This window comes from Sander vitreus, chromosome 11 (assembly GCF_031162955.1).
Source record: "Sander vitreus isolate 19-12246 chromosome 11, sanVit1, whole genome shotgun sequence".
NCBI classification, from domain to species: domain Eukaryota; kingdom Metazoa; phylum Chordata; class Actinopteri; order Perciformes; family Percidae; genus Sander; species Sander vitreus.
The window spans coordinates 12,157,206-12,181,929 of NC_135865.1; the positions used below are offsets into that span (position 1 = coordinate 12,157,206).

The 24,724-nt window shown below is 41.2% G+C and overlaps 1 protein-coding gene across 1 annotated transcript in view; it reads left to right on the forward strand.

The window, feature by feature from the left end:
* Positions 1-24,724, forward strand: part of cps1 (carbamoyl-phosphate synthase 1, mitochondrial) — a 65,366-nt gene that overhangs the window by 10,672 nt on the left and 29,970 nt on the right. Inside the window, exons 10-26 of the mRNA XM_078261656.1 lie at positions 734-875; positions 1,006-1,083; positions 2,726-2,824; positions 3,243-3,338; positions 3,866-4,055; positions 5,753-5,910; positions 6,051-6,179; positions 7,872-8,016; positions 8,804-9,014; positions 9,276-9,474; positions 9,578-9,754; positions 11,324-11,442; positions 20,284-20,425; positions 21,239-21,304; positions 21,552-21,615; positions 21,767-21,948; positions 23,577-23,771. Coding sequence (XP_078117782.1) covers positions 734-875; positions 1,006-1,083; positions 2,726-2,824; positions 3,243-3,338; positions 3,866-4,055; positions 5,753-5,910; positions 6,051-6,179; positions 7,872-8,016; positions 8,804-9,014; positions 9,276-9,474; positions 9,578-9,754; positions 11,324-11,442; positions 20,284-20,425; positions 21,239-21,304; positions 21,552-21,615; positions 21,767-21,948; positions 23,577-23,771 — 2,392 coding nt within the window. The remainder of the gene's footprint in view (positions 1-733; positions 876-1,005; positions 1,084-2,725; positions 2,825-3,242; positions 3,339-3,865; positions 4,056-5,752; positions 5,911-6,050; positions 6,180-7,871; positions 8,017-8,803; positions 9,015-9,275; positions 9,475-9,577; positions 9,755-11,323; positions 11,443-20,283; positions 20,426-21,238; positions 21,305-21,551; positions 21,616-21,766; positions 21,949-23,576; positions 23,772-24,724) is intronic.

Genomic DNA, 24,724 nt, shown 5'->3' on the forward strand with positions numbered 1-24,724 from the left:
TTAATCGATTGACAGCCCTAAAAAAAAAATATATATATATATATATGTGTGTGTGTACATGTGCTTACATAACCAACCAACATAATATAAAAATGTTAATTTCTGCAAAGACTGTTTTACCTATTGTTCTACACTTTAGGATTGCCCAGCCCCTCCTTACAGAAAGGACCTAATGAGGCAAACCTGCAATGCAATTAAGCTAGTGAGCAGCTGATCTACCCACATCACAGGCAGAACCATAGCAAAACACTATGAACCCATAAAACCTACTGAACAGGCATATGTCAACTAATAAAGCTAATAAAAACAAATAAACTAAAACAATAACCTACAACATTACACTGAAATTAAGGATTAAGCAGACACAAAACGGTATTAATTTTGGCAACGGGGCCTAGTGAAAAGGGAGAAAGGCAGCCTTTTCACAGTGTATCCTTGATGTCTAAAAATGTATCCAGTACATTTCCTTCCTCATAAAATCTCTACAAAGCTGAATTATTTCATATTATTTTATTTGTTTACTAGCTTGCAGTCTTTATTTTCCTCCTTGTCTTTGTTGGTGCATTGCACCATATTTTGGTGTTACCGTCACCAGTTGATCATAGAAATAGTGTGACACCATTGGTATGATTGTGTATCCTCAGGTCACCCACCTGTATCCGCATGCGTGTACAGGGGAGAAACAAACAAAAAAAACAACAACTTTATTTTCTGCATGTCTGCGGTTCCCCAGAGGCCAGAACCAGCCGGTGCTGAATGTGATGACGGGCCAGGCCTTCATTACGGCGCAGAACCACGGCTACGGCATAGACAGCCAGTCCTTGCCCCCAGGGTGGAGCCCGCTTTTCATCAACGCCAATGATGGCACAAATGAGGTTGATTTCACCCATGGAATTCATGGAACTTTTGATATTTTTTTTTCCTAATGGGTTTTGGATAAAATCACCAGTTTCTCTTACAGACTAAATGTAGTCAAGCAAATAAGTAACTCTTCATATTTTCCAGGGCATCATGCACAACACGAAGCCTGTATTTACGGCCCAGTTTCACCCGGAGGCTAAAGGCGGTCCCACCGACACAGAGGTAATTAAAAACTTTGATAGCGCTGCATAAAGTACCTGAATGCTATACTAAAGTCAAGGTATCTTCACAGGATGCTACTTAAGTAAAAGTCTTCCATTATTTAAATGTACGCAGCAGCAATGAGGTGGCTAGGGAAAGTCGTTGTTTATATGTATATTGTATGGAATGTAAACCAGACAGAGTGGTAAAAACAAAAGAATATATAAGCAGTTACAACATCACTGGCAATGAAGGTGTGAACATCTGTGGTGCCTGATGTTTGACTGCAACAGAGCCACAGGTGCCTGTCCCTTTCCCTACAATAAAGCATTGATGATTCTGTGCTTCAGTTCTTGTCTCCCACATGACAGGCAAGGACTGTATTTCAAGGGTCAAACAATGTTGTAACCTCCTGTCATATTAAGGAAGAATAATAAGACCTGTGTCCTCTATCAGAACATGCAGTTGACAGCTCTGCTGGAGAATTCTTGCCTTTCTCTTGGGTTTGACTTTCAGGGGCAAAAGAATCAAAAAATCTTGCACTGTGCCCATGACAAATATTGCGTGTCTTTGCCTGTCAGGAAGGGTATCACTTCTTTTACTTTAACCTATGCATATAAGGGCTGCTAAATATCTAGTTTTTAAAAGAAACGTAGAGATTTTTTGTGTTAATTAAAAGAAAATATCAGTAAAAAAACTGCACTTTAAAATGTAACATTCAGCCTTTTACATTCAGTTCAATGTGCAATTTGTTCAATAAAAGTAAAATGTAAAATGTAGTAAAAAAAATAAATGTTGGAAATGATTTTCTTTCATTTGTTTTAAATTCAACAAGCAGTTTGTTGTATTTTAGCAAAATACTGAAAGCAGCAGAAATGCAGAACTAAGTACAGTTTAATATCTGTTTATTTATTGCAAGTGATATCGTTATCGCAATATGCAACAATGTTATCGTATATTGCCCATTTCTTCGTGCAGTCCTAATGTATATCGCTCTCTCTATATCTATCTGTCTGTCTGTCTGTCTGTCTTTCTTTAAAAAAAAGATAAGGTGCTTTATATGCACCTTGTGGCCAGTTCCAGTATATTTAAGTATAAAATATGTGGTAATTGAGAATTGTATATACAGGAGTAAAACCTTACACTTAATTAAATATGTTGCTGGGGTGAGTTCTAGCGTACTCAGTGGAGTGTGCCAACCTATGTAGACTTTGCAGTTCTTTGCAGCGACCCAGGTTCGAATCTGACCTGCGGCCCTTTGCTGCGTGTCATCCCCTCTCTTTCCCCTTTCCTCTCTGTCTGTTCTATCTAATAAATAAATTGTTTCTTTTTATTAATTCTAAATGATGAACTTAATAAGATATTGATTATATTGTGTGGTTTGTCTGTACATTTAAATGAACAGATTTCAGAATTATTGTAGGACAAAAGCAGTCTTATCCGAAAGTTTCCTAAAAGTGTCAGGGTTTTTGCTCTGGATTCCGTTGCATACCTAAAAACCTTGTACCCTTAGGCAGAGCTTGGTCTTCATATCAACCAGCAGGGTGTTTTGGCTACATAAATGAGTGGAAAACGTCAGTTCAATAACAGTATGAGGCTAACAAAAACTTGACACTTAGGCTCCTCGTAATACTATTATTGTCATTTTTATTTGTGTCTACAGTTTCTCTTTGATGCCTTTATGTCCCTGATCAAGAAAGGAAAAGATGCCAATATAGTTTCAGTGATGCCTAAGAAACCACAGATTCCTCCCAGAGCCCAGGTAAAGTATGTCACAAAGGTTTAGCAGGTTCATGTATGCCTTTATGAAAACAGCATGTGCTTTCAAAGTGTGTTCAGGACTAACTTTTGAGGGTGTAAAAGGTTAACAGAGAATTTATCAAATAGGTCACTTAACAAGAAATATATATAACATATTTTAAAAGTTGGGAAGCAGACTGCATAACATCATTGTAATGATTTATAGTGGAAAAATGACATTTGAAAAAAACAGGAAGGAATACTTGAACTGAAGTGACTGAAATGCTGTTCATTAGTTACATGTCAAGGAGTTTGACATTAGGGTTACCATGTTCAAGACAATTCATGCATTTGCAAATGTAGCTCAGTGCTGTTGCCGTTAGTAACTGTATCACATGCTGTTAATGACTGCATGTGCCTGTCTATTTGTGTAAATGCAGGTGTCGAAGGTGCTCATACTGGGTTCTGGTGGTCTGTCTATCGGTCAGGCTGGAGAGTTTGACTACTCTGGATCACAGGCCATCAAGGCCATGAAGGTAGGAGATAACAAGTGTTAATCTGTTGCTGAAAAGTTCCCAAACATTTTACTTTACTATTTACTTGTTTGAGTAACAATTGCTAAAAATGACAGTCCCCGGCTGTTTTAGAAAATTAATGAATGAATAAATAAATAAATATGCCCTATTAAATGCATCCTGAAATGAATAAATGAGGCAATAAATATATAAATATATAAATGAATCAGAGTCGGTTTTACTTTTATTTATTTCAGTGGCTCAGTGTCACTGCTTACTGGGACACTTGAATAGAGTATAGCCATCGTTAATGTTATTAATAACACCTGTGCTTTATTTACTCTGACAAGACAACATTTCTGCTGTGAAAGTCTATTGTCAAAAGATGTATTCTAACCAACAGAAATACATGTTCGGCTGAAAAACCACCGTAGTACATTTAGAATGAAAGACATGGATATTATAAACGTGACAATCAAGACTAATTATCATACCCTGGTTTTCTTTTTAAATAAATAATAATTAACCTTGTGGACATGTTGTTATAGGAGGAGAACCTGAAGACGGTGCTCATGAACCCAAATATAGCCTCGGTTCAGACCAATGAAGTGGGAACCAAGCAGGCCGATTCAGTCTACTTCCTGCCCGTCACGCCACAATTTGTAACTGAAGTCATCAAGACTGAGCGTCCAGATGGCATCCTGCTCTCTATGGGCGGACAGACTGCACTCAACTGCGGTGAGATGTGTGCAACTGTTTGCGTCAATGTCCTGTGGAGTTCTGTGCAAGGCACTTGGACTGACAATAGTGGCATATGCAATGCTCAGTGAGACCTTTTCCACTTTTCGACCAACTTGAGTGTCTAGATGAGTTTTTTAAAGGGGTGATAGAATGATTTTATGGGGTATTTCACACTGTTCCTTAAGATCTCCTAATAGGGTATGTAACATTTGTTTGGCTGAATATTGCTCAAATGCTATTTTATGGGTCCTTAACTACCCTGTGAATATGGCTCTATTTGGAACAAGAGCTTTTCTTCCAAATATGGTATGCTCATGAATATTTAGATGAGCTGCTGATTGGTTTGAGCGAACCACATGCACATCCATTGTATACTAGACAGCAGGTTTCATATTTCAGACACTGCAAAGTTATACATTGTTTGTCTACTATTTCGTTATTAAATTCACTTCTGAGACTTTTTTATGCGATAAATCAACTATATAAGGCTCAAATATGGGCCGTTTTACGAAAATTGATGGCTAATTGCAAATTTGGTAAGACGTGTCGGACTTCAGGAGCTCCACAGTCTGACGAGAAAGTGGCAAACTCCATACCCAGTGAAAGTCACCGTTTCCCAGTTACTGGACGACCGGGGCTCGGGGCTCCACGGAGCTCCGGAGCTGGCTGGCTGCCAGCTGCCGGCATAACTTTCGTATATTTACAGTTTGAATTTCGTCGCGCCACTTATATAACAGCTACCCCAAGGTCTTATAAAGCTAACAATGGTGTCCGATTTCAATTTAATTCATTTTTGTGAACATTAGGAGTTTTGTTAGCTAGCTAGCAAGGTAAAATCGGTTTTGCATTCTATCACCCCTTTAATTTTATTTTTTAGATTTCCTGTATGTTTAAAGGGGAACTATTATATAGCATTTTCAGGTTCATACTTGTATTTTGTGTTTGTACTAGAACATGTTTACATGCTTTAATGTTCAAAAAATACTTTCTTGTACTGCCCTTGGCTGCTGCATCTATATTCACCCTCTGTATGAGACGCTCGGCTGGAGTGCCTGTCTCTTTAAGCCCCCTTCCTGAAAAAGCCCAGTCTGCTCTGATTGGCCAGCGTGTTTCCTGGTATCTCCGCTGCGCTCCAGTTTTGTTTAACTAGTAGCAGCTGGAGCTACTGCATAGGAGTATATAGCTCCTACCTAGTATATTCCTACCATCAAAAATCGCAGGTAAATGCTTCTGAACCAAATACTACCCAATTGGACATGTTTCAGCAGTAATGAAACCCGAAATTGTGGAGAATTTAACACACTAATAGAGTATAGCAGCACTTTCTACCGTCAAAAATTGAAGATAAAAGCTTGTAAACCAAATACTAGATAACAGAAAATGTATTAGGAGTAATGTGACCTGGAATTGGAGAGAATTTAACAAAATTGGCTGTCAAGATGACATATTTTACTGCCGTTAGCATGTAGCTACGTGTGACAATATTAACACCGCGGTATCTTAAAAAAAAGCCGGCTTGGAGTTGCGTAATACTTAGCCGAGAGTGGAAAAAACTGTTGAAACTGGAGCTTTAAGAACGTTTAACATTAAAAAATCCAACATTATAACATTGTAGATATGACAGGAAATACAGAAAAGCATAATATGTCCACTTTAACAATGCATCTGTGTGGATTGGTATGTGTGGTGTTCAGGAGTTGAATTATTCCAGAGTGGCGTCCTGGAGCAGTACGGGGTGAAGGTCCTGGGAACCCCAGTTGAATCCATCATGGCCACAGAGGACAGACAGCTTTTTGCTGACAAACTGAATGAGATCAATGAGAAGATTGCACCCAGTTTCGCTGTGAAGTCGGTAAGGATCCAATAACGAGAAGAAATATCTTCCTCTTTCTGTACATTTTGTAAGACAAATGGTGTATACAGTGTAGATAAATTCTGTATTTAAGTATTGAGCAGGGAAAATGCAGTATAATATTTGTGTGTATCTTTGAGGTATCTGATGCCTTGAAAGCGGCAGAGCAGATTGGCTACCCTGTGATGTTGCGATCTGCCTATGCCCTTGGAGGACTGGGGTCTGGTCTGTGTGCCAACAAAGAAAAGCTGGAGGAAACTGCACACAAGGTCAGAATAAACTGTGCAGTGTAGGGATGGTGGAGGCAAAATTATTTGTTATTCTGTGCAATTTCTTCTCTTTACATATGATTGATTGTGCAGATCAAATCAGCAATTGAAGCATTCTATTCAGACTGTTACTGACAAACTTTCTTAGTTTCATACTTTTACCCGTGTTTACAACATTAACCTGCACAAAGATAAAAGCTTTACATTTTTTTTAGAAATGTTTCTTTGGTGCTCTGCCAAGAAGGGAATAGCTTGCTGTTGCTTAGCAACATTCTTTTTGTGCTTGTCTGGTATCCAGCACTATGTCTGACAGCTGAATTGGTTATAATCTGTGATCACAGGCTGCAAAATGAACAGTGTGTGCCAGACTTTTTTAGATTGGTGCATACTGTTTTATGTCATTCTTTATGTCCTGCTTTCCTCGTCTTGCATTTATAATTATTTATTTTTTGTTTCACTTGGAAGTTTCAATGGCAAATGTTTATTTGCCAGTTATGCTCAGCAGGTGTTGCAATTTTTAGTGCTAGGTACAGAGCAAATATCTAGTTCACAAGGTCTTTGTCTAATCTTTGACAAAGATACAAAATGAAAACCCAAGGTAAACACTTATTCCTTTGACCCGATGTCCTCAGCATAATCAAAAAGAGTATCATTTTTTCCTATCTATTGCATGTGTAACAATACAAACTGTTAGTACATGTCCTTGTAACAGGTTAGCGCATTTCGTTCCAAGCACTTGAAGTTTCAACAAATGAAAAAGATATGTGTTGTTACCTACCTTCATGTTTTTATACCATTTGCACACATTTTTCTACATTGTACTGTATGTAAAAGTATATGAATTATAGCTGCAATCATGTATAACAAAACACAAAGCACATTTATTTTAATTTATCTAAAAAGTAACTTTTTATGTTGTTTATGTTGTGCTTTAGAACTTTCCAAAATATATAGGGGACATAACACAATAACACTCATGCAATCCAATACAGTGATAAAATAAATGCTACAGTATATGTAACTATGAGGTTGAGTTTTTGATGAGTCTGAGAGGTGTTTGTTCAACTTTGTGATCATTATTGAGGCTGTAATTCATGATGTGTGGGTGTAGTAAATTGCATTATGTATGTTAAGTTTGTTAAAGTAATTTTTTTCTTAGTTGTTTGTACATTATGTACACAGCCATCTGTTTGACTGTGTACATATGAAAAAAAAGTTACCTTCCTTTGATGACCCTTTGGGTTTACATTAAGGTTCATGGAGGAGTTATGCCACATACGGTATCCTTCACTGGAAAGAAAATAAGTACAAAAAATATAATTCGGGCAATGTGTTCATTATGTTCAACCATTAGAGAAAATAGTTAATTAATGTACATAAACTTAGACAATGGTTCAAGATCAGCCAATGAGGGGGGATGCGAGTGTTAACATGCAATGTATACATTACATCCATATAGTTTTTATTGCAGTTTTTTAATGATTAAGCATGAGTAATAAGTAGATAGTAAGCAAGTGTGCAACATTACTGCCACTGATTGTTAACTTTCCAATTGTATTAGTTACATCGTCGAGCTATTGTATTGACTTATATTGTGCAAGTCTTCATGTTATTGTGTTTACCAGCTGTGTAAAGGCTAATGCTGACACGTAGCATCTAAACTGATAATATTCTGTGCATATTGTACTGCAGGCTCTGGCTATGAGCAGTCAGATTCTGGTGGAAAAGTCTTTGATGGGCTGGAAGGAGGTGGAATATGAGGTGGTGAGAGACGTAGCTGACAACTGCGTCACCGTCTGCAACATGGAGAACTTCGACCCACTTGGCATTCACACAGGTACTAAAACATGCACGACATACTGATGTGTTCGTCTTCAGACTACCATGCTATTTATTGTAGTATTATTTGTTGTCCTCAAAAAACATTCTGCTTCAGGGTGAGTGCAACTTCTTTTTGCTCTTCTCAGTGCGAGCAAGTTGTTCACTCTGCACATGGCAAGACATAAGATGTTTCTGACAGCTGTTGTCCTTGTGGTATATCTTTGTCTTGTTACTGTAGTTCAAGAAAAGCATTGAGAGTCAATACATGGGTTGAAAACTTTAGCCTTTGGGTCCATTTTAGTTCTCATAGCCAAAGTCCAGAACTTGAACAGACTGAGACACTTGACATGTACATAGAATGTGCCCCAGAGCTTCTCCTGTATAGCAATAGATGAAAACTTTCCATACATTGTTTTTTAACATATTCTAGTGCCAGTTGTCAAATTATTTTGTTATGCAGAAATTTGTCGCTAATTTCAAAAAACATTAGTTACTATAGAGAATTCTAATTTAGACGATACAAGCTTTGATCTTTTGATAAATAAAAAGATAATGACAGTTATTCTTAAATGTTCTAAAAAACAGTAAACTGCACAAACAAACATTTACAACAAAAAGTGGAGATGTACAGTATAGGGTTATGCTGCTTTACATGGGATTTTTGCTGCTCCCCGTTTTAAATCCAAATGAGAAACAGGCTTTTGTTGCTTTATGTGATGTTTAATTTCATTAACCAAAACCAAGTTCAGAGGCTGTTAATACTGTTTTAAAGCCTTTAAATCATTCCTCTGCTTCTTCTTCAGGTGACTCCATAGTGGTGGCACCAAGCCAGACATTGTCCAACGAGGAGTACCACATGCTCCGTGAGACGGCCATCAAAGTGGTTCGTCACCTTGGCATTATAGGCGAATGCAACATCCAGTATGCCCTACACCCGTCGTCCCTGGAGTACTGCATCATTGAGGTTAACGCTCGGCTCTCCAGAAGCTCCGCTCTGGCATCCAAAGCCACTGGGTGAGAGAATACATGTATACAAACAGAAGGCGCCCACTGCTAGGAGGCTGGTACAACATGTTGGACAATATCAAAACATTAAACATAGTTACAGTAAACATCAAAAATTTATTTTCCACTTTTCAGTAGGACAAAGGATAGGAGTCAATATCTCAGGATCACTACAGTGCTATGATCATGCTTATAATGTTTATTTGGTACAGAAACTTCAACCACTAGTAGTTGATTGGGTCTCCCTGTCCCTTGGTTCATGTCTCACAGGTATCCATTGGCTTTTGTTGCTGCTAAGCTGGCTTTGGGTATCCCCCTACCAGAGATCAAGAACGCTGTATCGGAGAAGACCACAGCCTGCTTTGAACCCAGTCTAGACTACATCGTCACTAAGATCCCCCGCTGGGACCTGGACCGCTTTCAGGGCATGTCCCATGAAATAGGCAGTGCCATGAAGAGTGTCGGAGAGGTGGGGGAGGATCCACAGATAAACACTCACTCATCGACTTGCTTATTCACTATACTCACACACCAATATTATTCTGTCATGCATCTCCCTCTTCTGAATTCAGGTGATGGCAGTTGGCCGGACCTTTGAAGAGAGTGTGCAGAAGGCCCTGAGGATGTGTCATCCATCAGTGGATGGCTTTGTGCCCCGGCTGCCACTCAAGAAAGCATGGGCCGACACCCAGGACCTGGAGCAGGAGCTGGCTGTGCCCTCCATTACCCGCATATTCTCCCTTGCCAAGGTACACTAATCTTTTATAGCATAAATAATGAATGACACTGACTACAGTTTTCTCATTAAAAGCACATTTTGAAGTGAAATTATGGAAAAACATGAAATGGAGAGCAAAATGTATCCATGGCCTACCTGCATGCTTAGTCGTGAATGCCTTATTGTGTGGAAAGGCTTGTTTTATTAAAATTTTGATTAATAACTTGAAAAATCAGGATTAAAAATTAACAATTAAATAGGTTGTTGAAAAGTCCACTCTGACAGTTCGATAATCAAACGTGGGGGAGGATGATTCAAAATCTGAAAAATATTTTTGCTAAATCTGCTTTTGTGCTTGCCCAATACAGTGCTGTTAGCCTTTTATTTCCCTCATAGAATCAGATGAAGGTGAAGCATCGCTTTCACAAGCACATCAAGACACAGGGTCAAGCTCCATCATTCAAGCACCGAGACGTTGCATGAACTATTGCAAGGTCAAAAACATCTACAGGTCCAGCAATTCAACATGCTTTTATCACCAGCTGAAAGAGGAGCAGAATGAGGTCATCTCAGTGTCAAAACCTCCAACTGTGTGAGCTTGGTATCCCGACGGTCGAGATATATTTGTCCCCTTGAATATGGAGTGAGATCATTGGAAATGGCGACAGCATTAGGGATTAATGACCCACATCTTATCTCCAAGCAATCCAACACCAGCTATAATGCCTTAAGGTGGTCAGCACAGTCACTGTTACTCTCAGCTAACCTCTCTGTTGCCCTCCAGTTCGATTTTGAAACCTACATGTCTTAGGGCCAGACCATTTGTGACAATATTTCATTGTCATGGTGGGGGAAAGAATTAAGACAGCCAAGGCTATAAGACCTACCACCTACCCTCCTAAACAGTTATCTTAAGACATACACTGTAAGTAGTAAAGATAGAAGACACTGGAGGAAAATAAATTAGAAGTAATTCTCTGTTGCTGATATTTTAATTCTCAGGTTTTGCAGCTCAGGCATCGTCAACACATTTAAAAATATCAAAACATTAGAATGGCCCTTAAACATTTGTTACATATATTCAGCATATATATCTGTTTGCATCTGAATTTGCTTCTGAAATCACATAAGACACAGTGGTTATCACTTGCAGCTTGATTAAAAGCCCCTTATTTACAGGGCAAGGTAGGTTTCACTGCAAGTTTAAAGCAAAATCCTCCCACACTAACCTGGAATGATTACTCTCAGCTATCTAATATTAAAATTATAAAACATATTTACAAGCTGTTGTCAGGGTAGAACCTCTGTCATATAACAGGTTAATGACACAGACTGGCTTGATATCAGATTTTTCATAAAAAGCCAATATTGGCAAAGTAATATATTTTTCCTGCTGCAATAGATTTTACCTGAAGGAGTCCTTGAAAAAGTAACGGATAAAAACATTATTTACAGTGACTGCTCTGAATGCCCGTTCCTGTGTACTGTGACACCGATTGGATGTCAGCTCTCAGAATGCTCCCATAAGGAGCATGAATGCTGAATTTGATAATAAATGATAAATGTAATGCTGAGTATGTTTCATGTCTCGACCTTTAAGGCCCTCCACAGCAGTATGAGTGTTGATCAGATCCACCAGCTCACCTTCATAGACAAGTGGTTCCTCCACAAACTCAACAGGATAACACAGCTGGAACAGCACCTGGCAAACTACAACAGGTAACTTTTTGTTACTTTAATATTTCTGTTATGTGCTAGTCAATTTATGTGCTGTTGCATTAAGAATTTTTAGCCCGTGGTTTAATGGTAATAATATAAATAGTGTTGAACTTGTGACAACCTCAAGTTGTTATATATCTGTCTGACTCCTTCTCTTTGATGGTTGAAAGGATCTAAGTGGAACTATATTCTCCAAAATACAGTACATCCATTTGTCTATCCATCCATAAAGTTGCAGTCTTTATGCACCACAGGCAGACTCTCACACTATTATCATTTTATGGAATATATTGTAATTTATTTTCCTATTTCGCAAGCTGTCTCAGCCACTGTCAGTCTCACCTCTTTGCCATATATGTTCATCTCCTGGTTTATTATTTTAGGGCTGCAACTAACAATAATTGTAATGATCAATTAATCTGCTGATTATTTTCTGGATTAATCAATGAATTGTTAGGTGTATAAAATTTCAGAAAATAGTGAAAAATGTTCATCCCAGTTTCCTAACGTCCAAGATGATGTCTTTAAATGTCTTGTTTTGTCGACCCAAAACCCAAAGATTTTCAGTTTAATATGATACAAAACAGAGAAAAGCAGGAAATGTCCATATTTGAGACGTTTACTTAATGATTTGTCGATAATCAAAATAGTTGGCGATTGTTTTTCTGTCGATTGACTTATCGATTACTCAACTCATCGTTAAAGCTCTACATTATTTCTACCTTAGTCTTGACCCTTTGCTACAGAAGATAATTGAATATTGTCTGACCACAACTGTAAAACCTGCAATTATATTCTTATTTTTTGTTTCAAATTAGTAAATTCAGGTTAATCATTTTATTACTCCAGCTTTCAGAAGAAAATATTTGTTTTGGAAAATAAAAAGCGCCAATCAGGATTTCATTGCTGCTGTCTTTCTTCATCATGCCTGCAGCCTGCAGCAGCAGGATGTGTTACGAGGAAGTGGCAGCTTGATGATAAGTAACGGTGCTGCAAAGGGTCAAAATAGTAGCCTGTTAGGCGACGCAAAGCTGAGTGAAGTGTAAAATAAATTAATAAATGCCGGCATGCGATTAATGCGATAAAAAAAAATTAATCGCATCGCGATTCACGCGTTAACGCTGGCAGCCCTACTTGCAAGTAGTGCTGTCAAACGATTAAATATTTAATCGCGATTAATCGCATTAATGTCATAGTTAATTTGCAATTAATCGCACATTTTTATCTATTCTAAATGTCGCTAGATTTCTTTTTGTCCAATTATTTTTTCGCATTTTAATGCTCTTATCAACATGAAAAAGTGGATCGGCTTGCTTTGTGCTTTTGTCACCTGGCTTTGACGAGGGGGAGGAGAATTCGCATCAGCTGTGTTCTTGGCCATCAAGTCGTATTTCAGACTGGACGTGCTGCGATGATAGATCAGTTCACAACGACAAAACGCACAGATCACTTTGGTCTTGTCAATGGAACCATTTGGCAACTTTTTAAAAGTAAACTTTCCATTCAGAATCTTATTGGCATCCATTTTGGCGTCTCACGCTCGCCATCCACTCAAAACGTAACATTAGCCTACTACTCTTTGGCCGGCTCGCAAGCCCATACAAGTGTGTGTGGCGTGCCTGTTGTTTTGTTTCCGGTCTAGCTAGATCCGCTGTGGTGTTGTAGTTTTTCTAACGTTACTAGTTGTTGCAACAGCATGTGAAAAACACTACAAAGTTTGCTAGGCCAAAAAGAATGTTAATCTCGTGATAAAAAAAATTGACGTCGTTAAAATGGGTTTGCGTTAATGCGTTTTAATAACGCGTTTAACTGACAGCACTACTTGCAAGTTATGCCCACCATAATTTCTAGTTCCTTCTAGAAATTATATTTTCTTCAAAAGGAAAATGTTGCTCCTCAAAAATGAGAGGGACCCCAGTCTCTCCATGTCTTTCTTTCTCTCCTGTGGTTCGCCTCTTCTCAGCTGCCTCTCTCTCTTTCTCTCTCTGCCCTCGGGCTCTTACCTGGACAGCCGCTGTGAGTTTTCATGGCTCAGCTACAGGTTACCTGCTGCTTCCCTCTGACTCTGCTGTTTAATAATTAATGGCTGGCTGTCTGGCGGGCTCCTAGCGCAACACACTGACACATGGAAGGCTGTTGTAGTCTCCACTGCCTCTGGAGCAGGGGACACTGGGATGGGCACACAACAATAGGCTGCTGCCAGACTGATGGAGCGTAGAGCTGAATACAGGTGGGCTTGAGGCCCTACTGGTCAGCAGACTCATTGTTTGTGTGCATACGAGTGTTAGATCTTCTATTGCTGTAGTTAGGACTGAAGGATATTTATTGATAGAGATTAAAAATATAAGTGAGGACATCTTATTTTTCTACATTTGTACGTGTAAGAGTCACGTGCACTGTTACTGTGGATTTCCACTGGATGCAGAACGTCTGCGGACCGGCTCCGCTGCGGAACGGCTGCGTGCTCCGCCGTCCGTCAATACCCACTAGGTCCGGATTTGTTGCGGCACGGCTGCAGCCATGACTGATAGCTGTAGTCACGAGGACCCACAATATCTCACGAATTCATGTAGAATAGAACCACAAAACCAACAACAGTTTGTTTCCATCCAGAGGAGTAGAGGGGAAACAACTCTGTGCTGTGTTTTCAAGGTGTAGTGCAGGGAAATATGATCTGCCGTGAGCACGGTGTATTTTACTTTGAAAATTAACCAGATTTTTATTTTGTTTCTGTGCTCGACTTCCTGTCCCGCACTATCTGCCATGTGCTGAATTGCTGCGCTGCTCTCCCGCGTCCGGCAAAAATAGAAGCTCTGCATATCTGCTCCGGAGGGCTGCGGACTGCCGGAGCTGGGACGGAGTAGGGACGCAGACGTTCCGCAGTCAGTGGAAATACACACATTGACTTTAATGGAAACCTAATGACTCCGTCGACGTTCCGGAGCCGTTCCGCAGCCGTTCCGCAGCCAGTGGAAATTGCCGGATTAGATTTCTTTGTAGAGCTAAGATTAGAAGTAAATAGGAACCAGTTCTTTAAAATAAGATGCTCACACTGATAATGAATATCTTAATTTAATTTACTCTGTTTTTACCAAGTTGTCAAGTAGTTGTTTTTTAACCCCCTGAAGAAGGTTTACAGAGGTTGTCTGTGAACGTTGTCTGTGGAATGTGCATACTTGTAAATTTCACTTATTTCAGATACTTTTTAAATGTTAATTTGTTTTAATTTGTCTTTCCTCCCTGTGATTCTGACTCGGCTGCTCTCCCCTTTCGTTGCTTCTTGGGTTTGCTATTTATCAGCCTGGCCATGTGCAGTGGGAGTTGAAACACACTTGACATTTCCAAATATTGTTACTCTACAAGGTCATAAATTATTCAGATAAGGAGGAGGGAGAGCAACCTGTGGTTTACTAAAAATAAGAATTCCTTCATTTTGTCTCTACCGAAGGTTAAAGAAATATTGTGACAATATAGGAAACAGGCTTGTTACTGTTAATAAGATCAATATCAATTTCATCATGCATTCATGTGTTTAGTTTAACTTGGCACACAAACAAAAAGCAAAAGGAGGCAGTTAGCTGAGCTCTGTCTAAAGAGCCTTACACCAACTCCACAGCAGTCATGTTTAAACACTGTATCTTGTTTATTTAACATGTTCAGAAATAGAAAAACATTTAAATGTGGTTTTAATAAGCAGACATCGTATGTACTGGAACTATTCTATGGCAAAATCAGTTAAGTTTAGTAACTGCACCAGCATCTCGCATGTCCTGTCTTCACTGTAAAATTGCTGGCTTTTCACACTTTTCTTACTCTGAGCAAAACCCAGCTGACTTTTGGATGTTTTGTGGGTTAGCGTTTTAGAAAACATGATACAACATGTAAAGAAGACAATTTTGAAGGGTGTAATTTTCCACTCATGGTTGCAGCTAGTTATTTCACTCTACCTCCCATCTTTTGTGCTCAAATAGGATGAACATTTCCGGGACAAATCCTCCCTCTGCGGCTCTCCCTGTCCACCGAACGGCCAGGGGCATCGCCTAGGCGATTTTCCCCTCTGCCACTCTCCACCACCAAGGCTCTCTTTTTGGACCTGTCGGACATCATCAGGAAAGCGGCGGACCTAAGAAGCATAGCAATGCCGGCTGAACTCCCAGCCCTTGCTCGCGGCCTCCTGAGTGGAGATGTTTATACCCAGGAGCCGCCGTCCAAATGAGCCCCGCTGTGGCCGCGCTTCTTGGAGCTTCGACAATTTGTGGAGGAGGCGTTTTTCCCAGCCCAGGAAACTGAAGGCTCCGGTTTCCTGCTACGTGCCTTTTACCCGGGTTCACGGTGACACAGAGTCGGGTTTTCCTTCGGTCCTGTCTCTGGAGAAGAGCCTGGAGTCCATCTTGCTTCCGAGAGCCACCTTCTTCGGGCACCGGAAGCCCACGAGACCAATTATGTGTGGAGGTTACTGACCACTCGCACCAGTGTGCAACCCAGGGCCTCGCGGCACAGAATAACATTGCCTTGTTAGCCTCTGCTGTCTTCGCCATGTCCACCACACTGGGGGCGCTTCCCCCGGAGCTAGCCACGGAGATTGGCAAGGCCATGACCACCATCCTCACTCTGGAGATGGCATCCACAGTGGTGTTGTATCAGATTATGGCGTGGCAGACTGTGGCCCAGCGCAACATCTGGCTCCACGTCACAGCTACCCGCGGAGGTGAGACGTGAGCTCCTGGACGGCCCCATAGCTCCCGATGGGCTATTTGGGCACTGCCTACAGACGGCCACGTCCCATATGAGCCAAGGAACTGAGGAGGCGGAGAGACTATGGAGGCTCGGTTCATGGAGAGTGGCACCCCCACCACAGCGCCGGCACAACAGCAACCGCCCTAAAAGGAGATGCCCCGCAGCCACTACTGTGGCTGCTTCTTCCGGGGCCTCCGCTCCTCTGCCCCGCCTTCCTTCCCCGCAGCGGCAGCCTGCGCCACCTGGTCGGCAGGCTTCATGGGGCCGGAAAACCATGTGGGCAGCCCCCACCTGGTCTAACCCGCCCCCGCAAGCAGCCGCGACACTGGCAAAGACGGAGCGCGTGGAGCGTCTGTTTCACCCAGCCGGAAGAGAGGGGCTCTGACCAATTGGCTACTCCCGTCTTAACTGATTAACTTTCGACGAAGCCCTACCATGGGCTGCGCAACATGGCCACACGCATCGTGCAGCGGCGGAATGGGCTCTGCACTCCCTGCTGACCATGTCAACAGACAACACACAGGCATGTGTGCGCCTGCTTGCAGAGCACAGCGCAGCATGGAGCAGTTTGACACATGGATTCATGGATGTCAAAGCTAATAACACAGGGCTACGCTCCAGTTCGACATAGTTGCTGGAGACAACTATGTCATCTCAGCCAGAGCTGGAGGAGCTGCTGACAAACATTTCTCGTGTTCCTCTGGGGGAGGAGAACGGAGGGTTTTACTCCCGTTATTTTCTCACACCAAAAAGGACAGGCAGGGCGCCCCATCCTCGACCTGTCCCAATTCAACTGGTACATCAAGGAACGTCCATGCCACATGCTGACAATGACGGTCAGTACGTGACGGTCAAGCACGTTCTGTAATGTGTGCGCCGGCACGAGTGGATCTGAAAGATGCATACTTTTACATCCAAATTATCCCCAAACACAGGAAATTCCTGCGTTTCTCTTTTCAGGGGGCCCATTTCCAGTACTGACTGCCGTTCGGTTACTCGTTGGCCCCCTGCACGTTTTCCAAGTGCACGGAGACGGCACTCCAGCCATTACGCAAAAAAGGCATCAGAGTCCTTTTTTATCTAGACGATCTGCTCGTCTTTGCCCCCTCCCGGGAGGAGGCTGCGCTCCACACCTTGGAAACTGTGCAGCACCTTCAGACACTGGGCTTTGCCATAAAATGGCAAAAGAGCTCACTGGTCCCCGCACAGACAGTAGTTTATCTGGGTGTGGACATGGATTCGTCCATCATGAGAGCCAAGGCTGGACGCACTGAGCTCGATGCTGTCACGCATCACGTCTCGCTCAACAGTGTCGGCACTGTCTGTCATGCACCTCCTGGGCATGATGTCTGCGAGCCACGTGGTAGTCCCCCTGGGTCTCCTCCACATGAGAAAGATTCAGAGATGGTTCCATTGTCTGCACCTCGACCCAATTCGACACAAGTGGCAGATGCTGGCCGTTCCTTTGAACCGTTTTTTGAAGGGGGTCAGACGACAGAACCCCACTGTACGCTTTCTCACACCCCAATGGGACCTAACCTTGGTGATTCGAGCTCTGGGGAAACCCCCTTTTCTAGCCTTTGGCACAAGCCTCTCTTAGGTTGTTGTCACTGAAAACAGCACTTCTCCTCGCTCTGACGACAGCTAAGAGGGTGAGTGATTTATGCGCGTTGTCGGTTTCACCGTCTTGCCTCTCTATTAGAGGGGACGGGAGCACAGCCACCTTACAGCCAAACCCTTCATTCACGCCGAAAGTCTTAACAAGCTCTTTTCAGTCGAGGGTGTTTTCCCTTGAGGGTTTTTTTTCCCTCCACCTCATGGCAACCACGCGGAGGAGGCTTTCCACTGGCTGTACCCGGTGCGCGTGTTATCACAGTGCGTGTTACCACAGTGCGTGTTACGCATGGCGGACATCACACAAACACAGCAGCTGTTCGTGCACTACAGAGAGCACTACAGAGAGCACTGCCGAGGCGCAGCCCTTTCAAAACAGCGTCTGTCTCACTGGCTGTGCAAAGCTATCACCCAGGCTTACAGTACGGAGGGGGCAGAGCCCCCTTAGGGCATCCGAGCGCTTGTGGACCCTGTGTCGCAGGTGGCATTGACTACATCAGCTTCGCCCTAACCCAATAGCGTCAGCTCTTAGAGGGTGAAGCCTAGACGAAATAGAACGATAGTTACGAATTGTAACTCCAGATTCTATGAGTATAAGCGTAGCCCTCTAAGATTCTGGCCACCTGCTCCACTAACATTGGCTGAAGAAAATGCTGATGTTGGGAGATGAGCAACGGGTCCGCTCATGTTATATACAGTATCTGCGGACGTAGTTGAGGCCCGTGCTGGACACAAGGGCGGGAAAGAAAATCTTCGCAACTGCACATGCGCGAAGGGATTACACCCAATAGCGTCAGCTATTAGAGGGCTACCCCTATACTCATAGAATCTGGAGTTACAATTCGTAACTATCGCTATCGGTCCTTTGATCTCACTCCTTTTAAAAACAGCAATCAAACATTTTGCCACAAATGTAACTGACTCACTCTGTTGTTCCATTCTGAATTGTCAGAACTATTTTCATTTTCAGCAGATATGCACTGCCAGTACAGTGAATTGTTGCCAAGTACAAGTTACTGCATGTTGTTGATTAATCATCAGTAAAAAGGTAAAATGGAGAAAACAGACGTGTCCTCTCAACAGATAAGAAAAGGGAAGCTCTCACAGAAGCTTTCTTCTATTCTATTGGAATAAATCATCAGAGGTCACTGCAGGTGGCTTTTAATTTCCTTAAGCTACATCACATACATTTTTCTAAATTGATTGATTAATTGAATGAACAACTTAATTTTTATTGGAGATTAAAACCTAAATAATGAATTTAGAAAGAAATAAGTTGATTTAAGCATTTTTAAAATTCTCTCCTCATTCTCACTGTCCTCTTGGGCTTATCTCAGAATATACTTCTGTATGGGGCACCCTGGTAGCTCACCTGGTTGAGTGTGCGCCCCATGTACAAAGGCTCAGTCCTTACCGCAGCGGTCGCATGTTTGATTTCAACCAGTGGCCCTTTTCTGCATGTCATTCCCCCTCTGTCCCGCTTTCCTGTTTTCAGCTGTTCCGCTTTCCTGTTTTCAACTGTTCTGTCAATTAAAGGCCTAAAATGCAATAGCAAATAGAATATACTTCTGTAAACTACATTTTACTGTTAGATAAAAGGGTACCAACAAGATGTGTCTGTAAGTGTTATATTATGTATATACACTGATACATGTAAAACCAGTAAAGTACCTGAAAATGCACCAGGTCTTGAAGTTAAAGTGAAAGGAAATTCATGTTTTTAATAAATTGGTTCAGTAAAAAATCGCCTCTTGATACCTAACTGTATTTCGCCAACATGTTTCTGTTCAATCTTACAGCTGGCATTGAAGTTGTATTGATTAAAGTAGGGTTTTAAATGGCTGCACTTGCCAACCGAGTGCTTTGGCACCTTGGTGCCTTGCTTGTCGATACGTTATTGATCACCTTAAGATCACCCTAAGGCAGGTAGGGGAGCCACTCATGACCCACATGCTGGAATGACCCTCTTAGTTCAGTGAACTTGAAAGTAAACCGATATGAGAGGGTTCATAGACAGAAAGCATTCAATAATAAACTCACCTGTCTGTCTTTTCATCTACCACTGCTTCCTTTTTCTCACTATAACATTCATGTCAGGGATGTTGTGCATTAAACTTTTAAGCTTAAGAGGTGATTGATAGGCTCTGGTAACCTCTGCTGTGCAGATGACATAGTGTGGTACTAGAATGAATCAAACCGTATCTTGCACTTTTCATAAAGGGAGATTTTGTTATGACAAGAGCATGGCTCCAATGCAAATGGAGTGTAATGTTTTTGGCAATGATCCTGATGCCAAAATTCATTCCTTTTAGAAAAGTCATTTAAAAAAATCATCTGATTGAACCCCACTGAAAAACCTAATAACCTATTTTTCACTTAATACATTAAAAATCAATTCAATCAATTTTAAACTGTGGTTAAAGTATGGAGTTCTGAAGGGTTTAGCGAATCAGCTGTATAATAACCATGACTTACTGTCTTTTTCTACAGTGGCACAGTACCTAAGGGGCTGCTGCTGAAGGCCAAGCAGGATGGCTTCTCAGACCGGCAGGTTGGTCAGATACTGGGCTCCAGTGAGCGAGCAGCCAGAGAGCTGAGGCTCACTCATGGCATCAAACCCTGGGTCAAACAGGTGAGCATCACTGGGCTGCTTCTTGGAGCTTCCAGCGTAGGTCAGATAGACTGAGATAATTGACTCTGCCTGAGCAATACACACACACACACACACACACACACACACACACACACAGAGAGCTGTCCTTTGGCCACAACTGTAAATGAGTAGAAAATAAAAATATGTAAGGGGCGCATAAAGGTTAAAGCTATCATCGACTTTCTTTCTACTTCACACAGTATTGACATGTTTTGTCCATTCCTGAATGAACGGGTCAAAATGTGCAAAACGCAGAGGAAATAATATTAACAATCTATCAGTACTGACATCCTGTACAATGAACAATGATAACATTTGCATTATTGTATCACTTTATTTTTATCCACAATTCATTGATTGACATAACTTCATGCTTTAAATTTTTTTTTAATAGTTCTTGGATGTGTTTGCGCTTTAATTAAAGTTAGTAATACCACAATGGAATAATATGCATCACAAGTTATAGCCCTGCATTTTAAACATTTACTAAACTAAATGTACAGAGTTTGTGGCTAAGTGTACCAAAAGTATTCAAAGTAAATGCACCATTATGTAAAGCATTAAACTGTGGTATTGGTGTTCAAACCATTACAAATGAGCATTGTCACCTAGCGGCAGGAAGGTCCTGGGTCTGGGATGACTGGGATCTTTCTGTGTAGAGTTTGTATGTGATCGAAATATTACTGTATACATGTTCAGTACTGTGACTTTGTAGGGGTGTGACAAGTACATTTTTATTTCTTTTACATCTGACCCATTTTAACCTCGATTTTCTCTGATCCCTCATCTCAGATTGACACCTTGGCAGCAGAGTATCCAGCCATGACCAACTACCTGTATTGTACCTATCATGGCCAGGTATGTTGGCTCTGCTAACTGACAAAAATAAATATGATTGTACCATTATGTATGTAGCCAATCCAATCATTGTCTACCAGAAATTACAATTATTATAACAATTACGACATTTTAATTTGCTATGATCTTTAAAAAAAAAAAATTAGAATAATATAAATTGTAAGATGGGTGTTTTTGCTGTGCTATGGAATTATTGATATACACAAGAGTGCATCATCAACAATGGTTTTGTCAATTGATCCATCAGGAGAATGATCTGGACTTTAAAGACCAGGGAATTATGGTTCTTGGTTGTGGGCCCTACCACATTGGTGAGCTCAACAATAAGCTTTCCTATTATTTTCATGCTGTTCAAATACAAGTTTTGCTAATTATATCAATATGCAGTTGTCAATGTGTTTATGCTGACTTTGTGAACTCCTGTTTATGGCCTGCATATTTATCAACTGTTTGATCCACCAGGGAGCAGTGTTGAGTTTGACTGGTGTGCGGTGTCCAGCATCAGAGCTTTGAGACAGATGGGCAAGAAGACTGTGGTGGTCAACCACAACCCTGAGACGGTCAGCACGGACTTTGACGAGTGTGACCGCCTTTACTTTGAGGAGTTGACACTGGAGCGCATCTTGGACATCACCCAACAGGAGGTTAGGACACACATGCAAACATGCCATTTATTATTTAACAGAATTCTAACAAAATATACCAGTGACCTAAATACCTCCTTAATTTTCATCAAAAAAAGTTATGTATTGGTAGATGATAGAACTCCTCAACTGAAAACCCAAAACACTATAACTACCATTGATGTGCCACTGATATTATTAATGTTCTACACCCACTTACAGTATCCTGTTCTGGATTGCTGGGCCTATCCCAGCATGCATTGGGAGAGAGGCAGGGCACTTGGACAGGTCGGCAATCTATCAAAGGGTTACATCAGTGCCAATAACTACTTATATATTTATGTGTATTGAGTTGAATCTGGTTGAAATATTGCATTGCAATCAATTCAAGGCTTCCCTTAGGCAGAGTAGTATTGATCAATTACACAGTACATAAATAATAAATAAAATCAATCATGTCAACATGTTCAGAGGTAGGAAACACTACTAGAATTTAAACAAAAAACTATATTTGCACAATATTACTGGCAAATAGATAATTGGTCGAAGATTGGCACACATCATGCACATCATTTCTCACACTGAAGCTTCTTGACTTGTTTTGACATGACTGTACTGCTCAAGAATAGAAAAAGTAGAAATAAAACATTAGCATTGTGACTGTGACTTATTATAATCGAGTGCCCACAGAGCAGCTGTCCACAGTGCTGAAAAAAAATAAGAAAATTCCCTGCTCAGAGTGGCATGGATGAAACATTACCAATATTTTTACACAACCTCTATGCTGATTCATATTTAAATATAAACTCACAACGTGCAGCTTTTTCTGCCTTATCCTCCAAGATGGTCTTGCCATTGAAAGCAGACAAACAAATCCCCCCTCTCTCTCTCTCTCTCTCGCTCTCTCTGTCTTAACAGAAACTGGAAACAGAAACATAATTTATTATGCTGGCTTATTAAGATTTAAGAGCTTAGGTTTCTTTAGTTACAGATGTGTGGGTTTTTAATGGTTTTTCAAGGTTTGCTGACCTCTCCGTAACATTCATAGTAAATGTGGCTATATATATATGTGTGTGTGTATATATATATATATATATATATATGTGTGTGTGTGTATATATATGTGTGTGTGTGTATATATATGTGTGTGTGTATATATATATATATATATGTGTATATTATATATAATGATGATACATAATTCGTGTGTGAGAGATAAATACGGCATTAGAGCATGGAGATAAACCCCTGACAAGAGCATGAGAGCAGGTCCATAATGAAGAGATACAACCTGGCATTGCCATGGAAACCACATCCCCCCCTGAATCAGCTAGACAGGAAAAGGGGCTGCATGCTGTTATTAAAAGAAACACACACACACACACACACACAGTCCCTTGTGATAACTTGCCATAACTCATGGCACGACCAAAATCAACTGTTTTTGTTTGTCTCGTATTTTCACTATGTGATCAGTGGCCAGAATAATTGGAAGCAGCCACAGGTTTCAGACAGTTAATCTTGGTTGATAGGCCTGTGGCAGGAGGTCTCCCCTTCTACTGTCCTTTTCTCCTTATCCTTATTCTTGTTTTCTACCTGCTGTTCTGTTTATCTCACACATTCTTCTTTTTTCATCCTCTTCTCTCCAGGGTTGCTCTGGCAGCATTGTGTCAGTCGGAGGCCAGATCCCCAACAACCTGGCTGTCCCGTTGCACCTCAGTGGGGTGAAGATTCTGGGGACGAGCCCCCTGCAGATCGACCGTGCTGAGGAACGCTCAGTCTTCTCCAGTATACTAGATGACCTCAAGGTGGCCCAAGCCCCATGGAGGGCCCTCAGCTCCCTGGTGAGAGGAAACAAATAAATAATGGATAGTAGGGGTGTTTATGATGTACAGTATTGTAGCATGATATTTTGTGATATGCATTGTGATAATATGCTAAAATTGCTTCTGTACAAGGTATGTAAAAGTTTTTGAGTGTCATATTATTACTTTTGATCTAAGATAATACTCCAGTTAGCTAAGTCTAGTTGCTTTGACTGCTCATGTGTTTTTGCAGGCTGTCTTTTGTCAACAATTTGTAAAAGGAGGATTTCCCTGAGTAACGGTATCAGGGTTTCCACCAGAAAATGAGTTAGGCGGTAGCTCAGGGTGTTTGGAAAATGTTAGTTCAAGCTAATTATGTTTGCTTTTAAAAGACAGTCCCATGTAGGTAATTTTTATTTTTGTTTGAGCGGGCTTTAGTTGCGTGCAGTTAAATAGTTTGTGTGGAGAGGAAAAGAGGCGGAATGCATTGTCCGAAATGCAAACTCAGAACCCATCGGCTATCGTCTGATGATGATTTAGCTTTTTAGGGGTCCAAGCCCAAGGGGGCTGGGAACCGTGTTTGCAAGGCAACGCGGTTCACAGATCCAGCGGAGGTTTTTTATTATTATTTTTCTCAACCTAAAAATCCCGCTACAGCCTAAACTGTACATGGTGGGGGTGCCATTTTCAGGACTGGTCCAGATCCCTGCAGGGACCTCAGAAAAAAAATGATGGCGCTATAGCAGCAAAAACGTGTTTGGCCCTATAACTCCCAAACGATACATCACACATTAAAAATACACATATCCACGCGTTCCTTGAATTCAGCTGAATCTCCTGATATAGGCCACGCCCATTTCCGCCTAGACTTTTATGAACGAAAAATCGTGATTTATCGTAAACCTATTTTTTCGAAGTCCTCCTAGACTGTGCGACCGATCTGCACAGACTTGGTACGTAGCATCTCCAGACCAACTTGACAAAAAAATTGC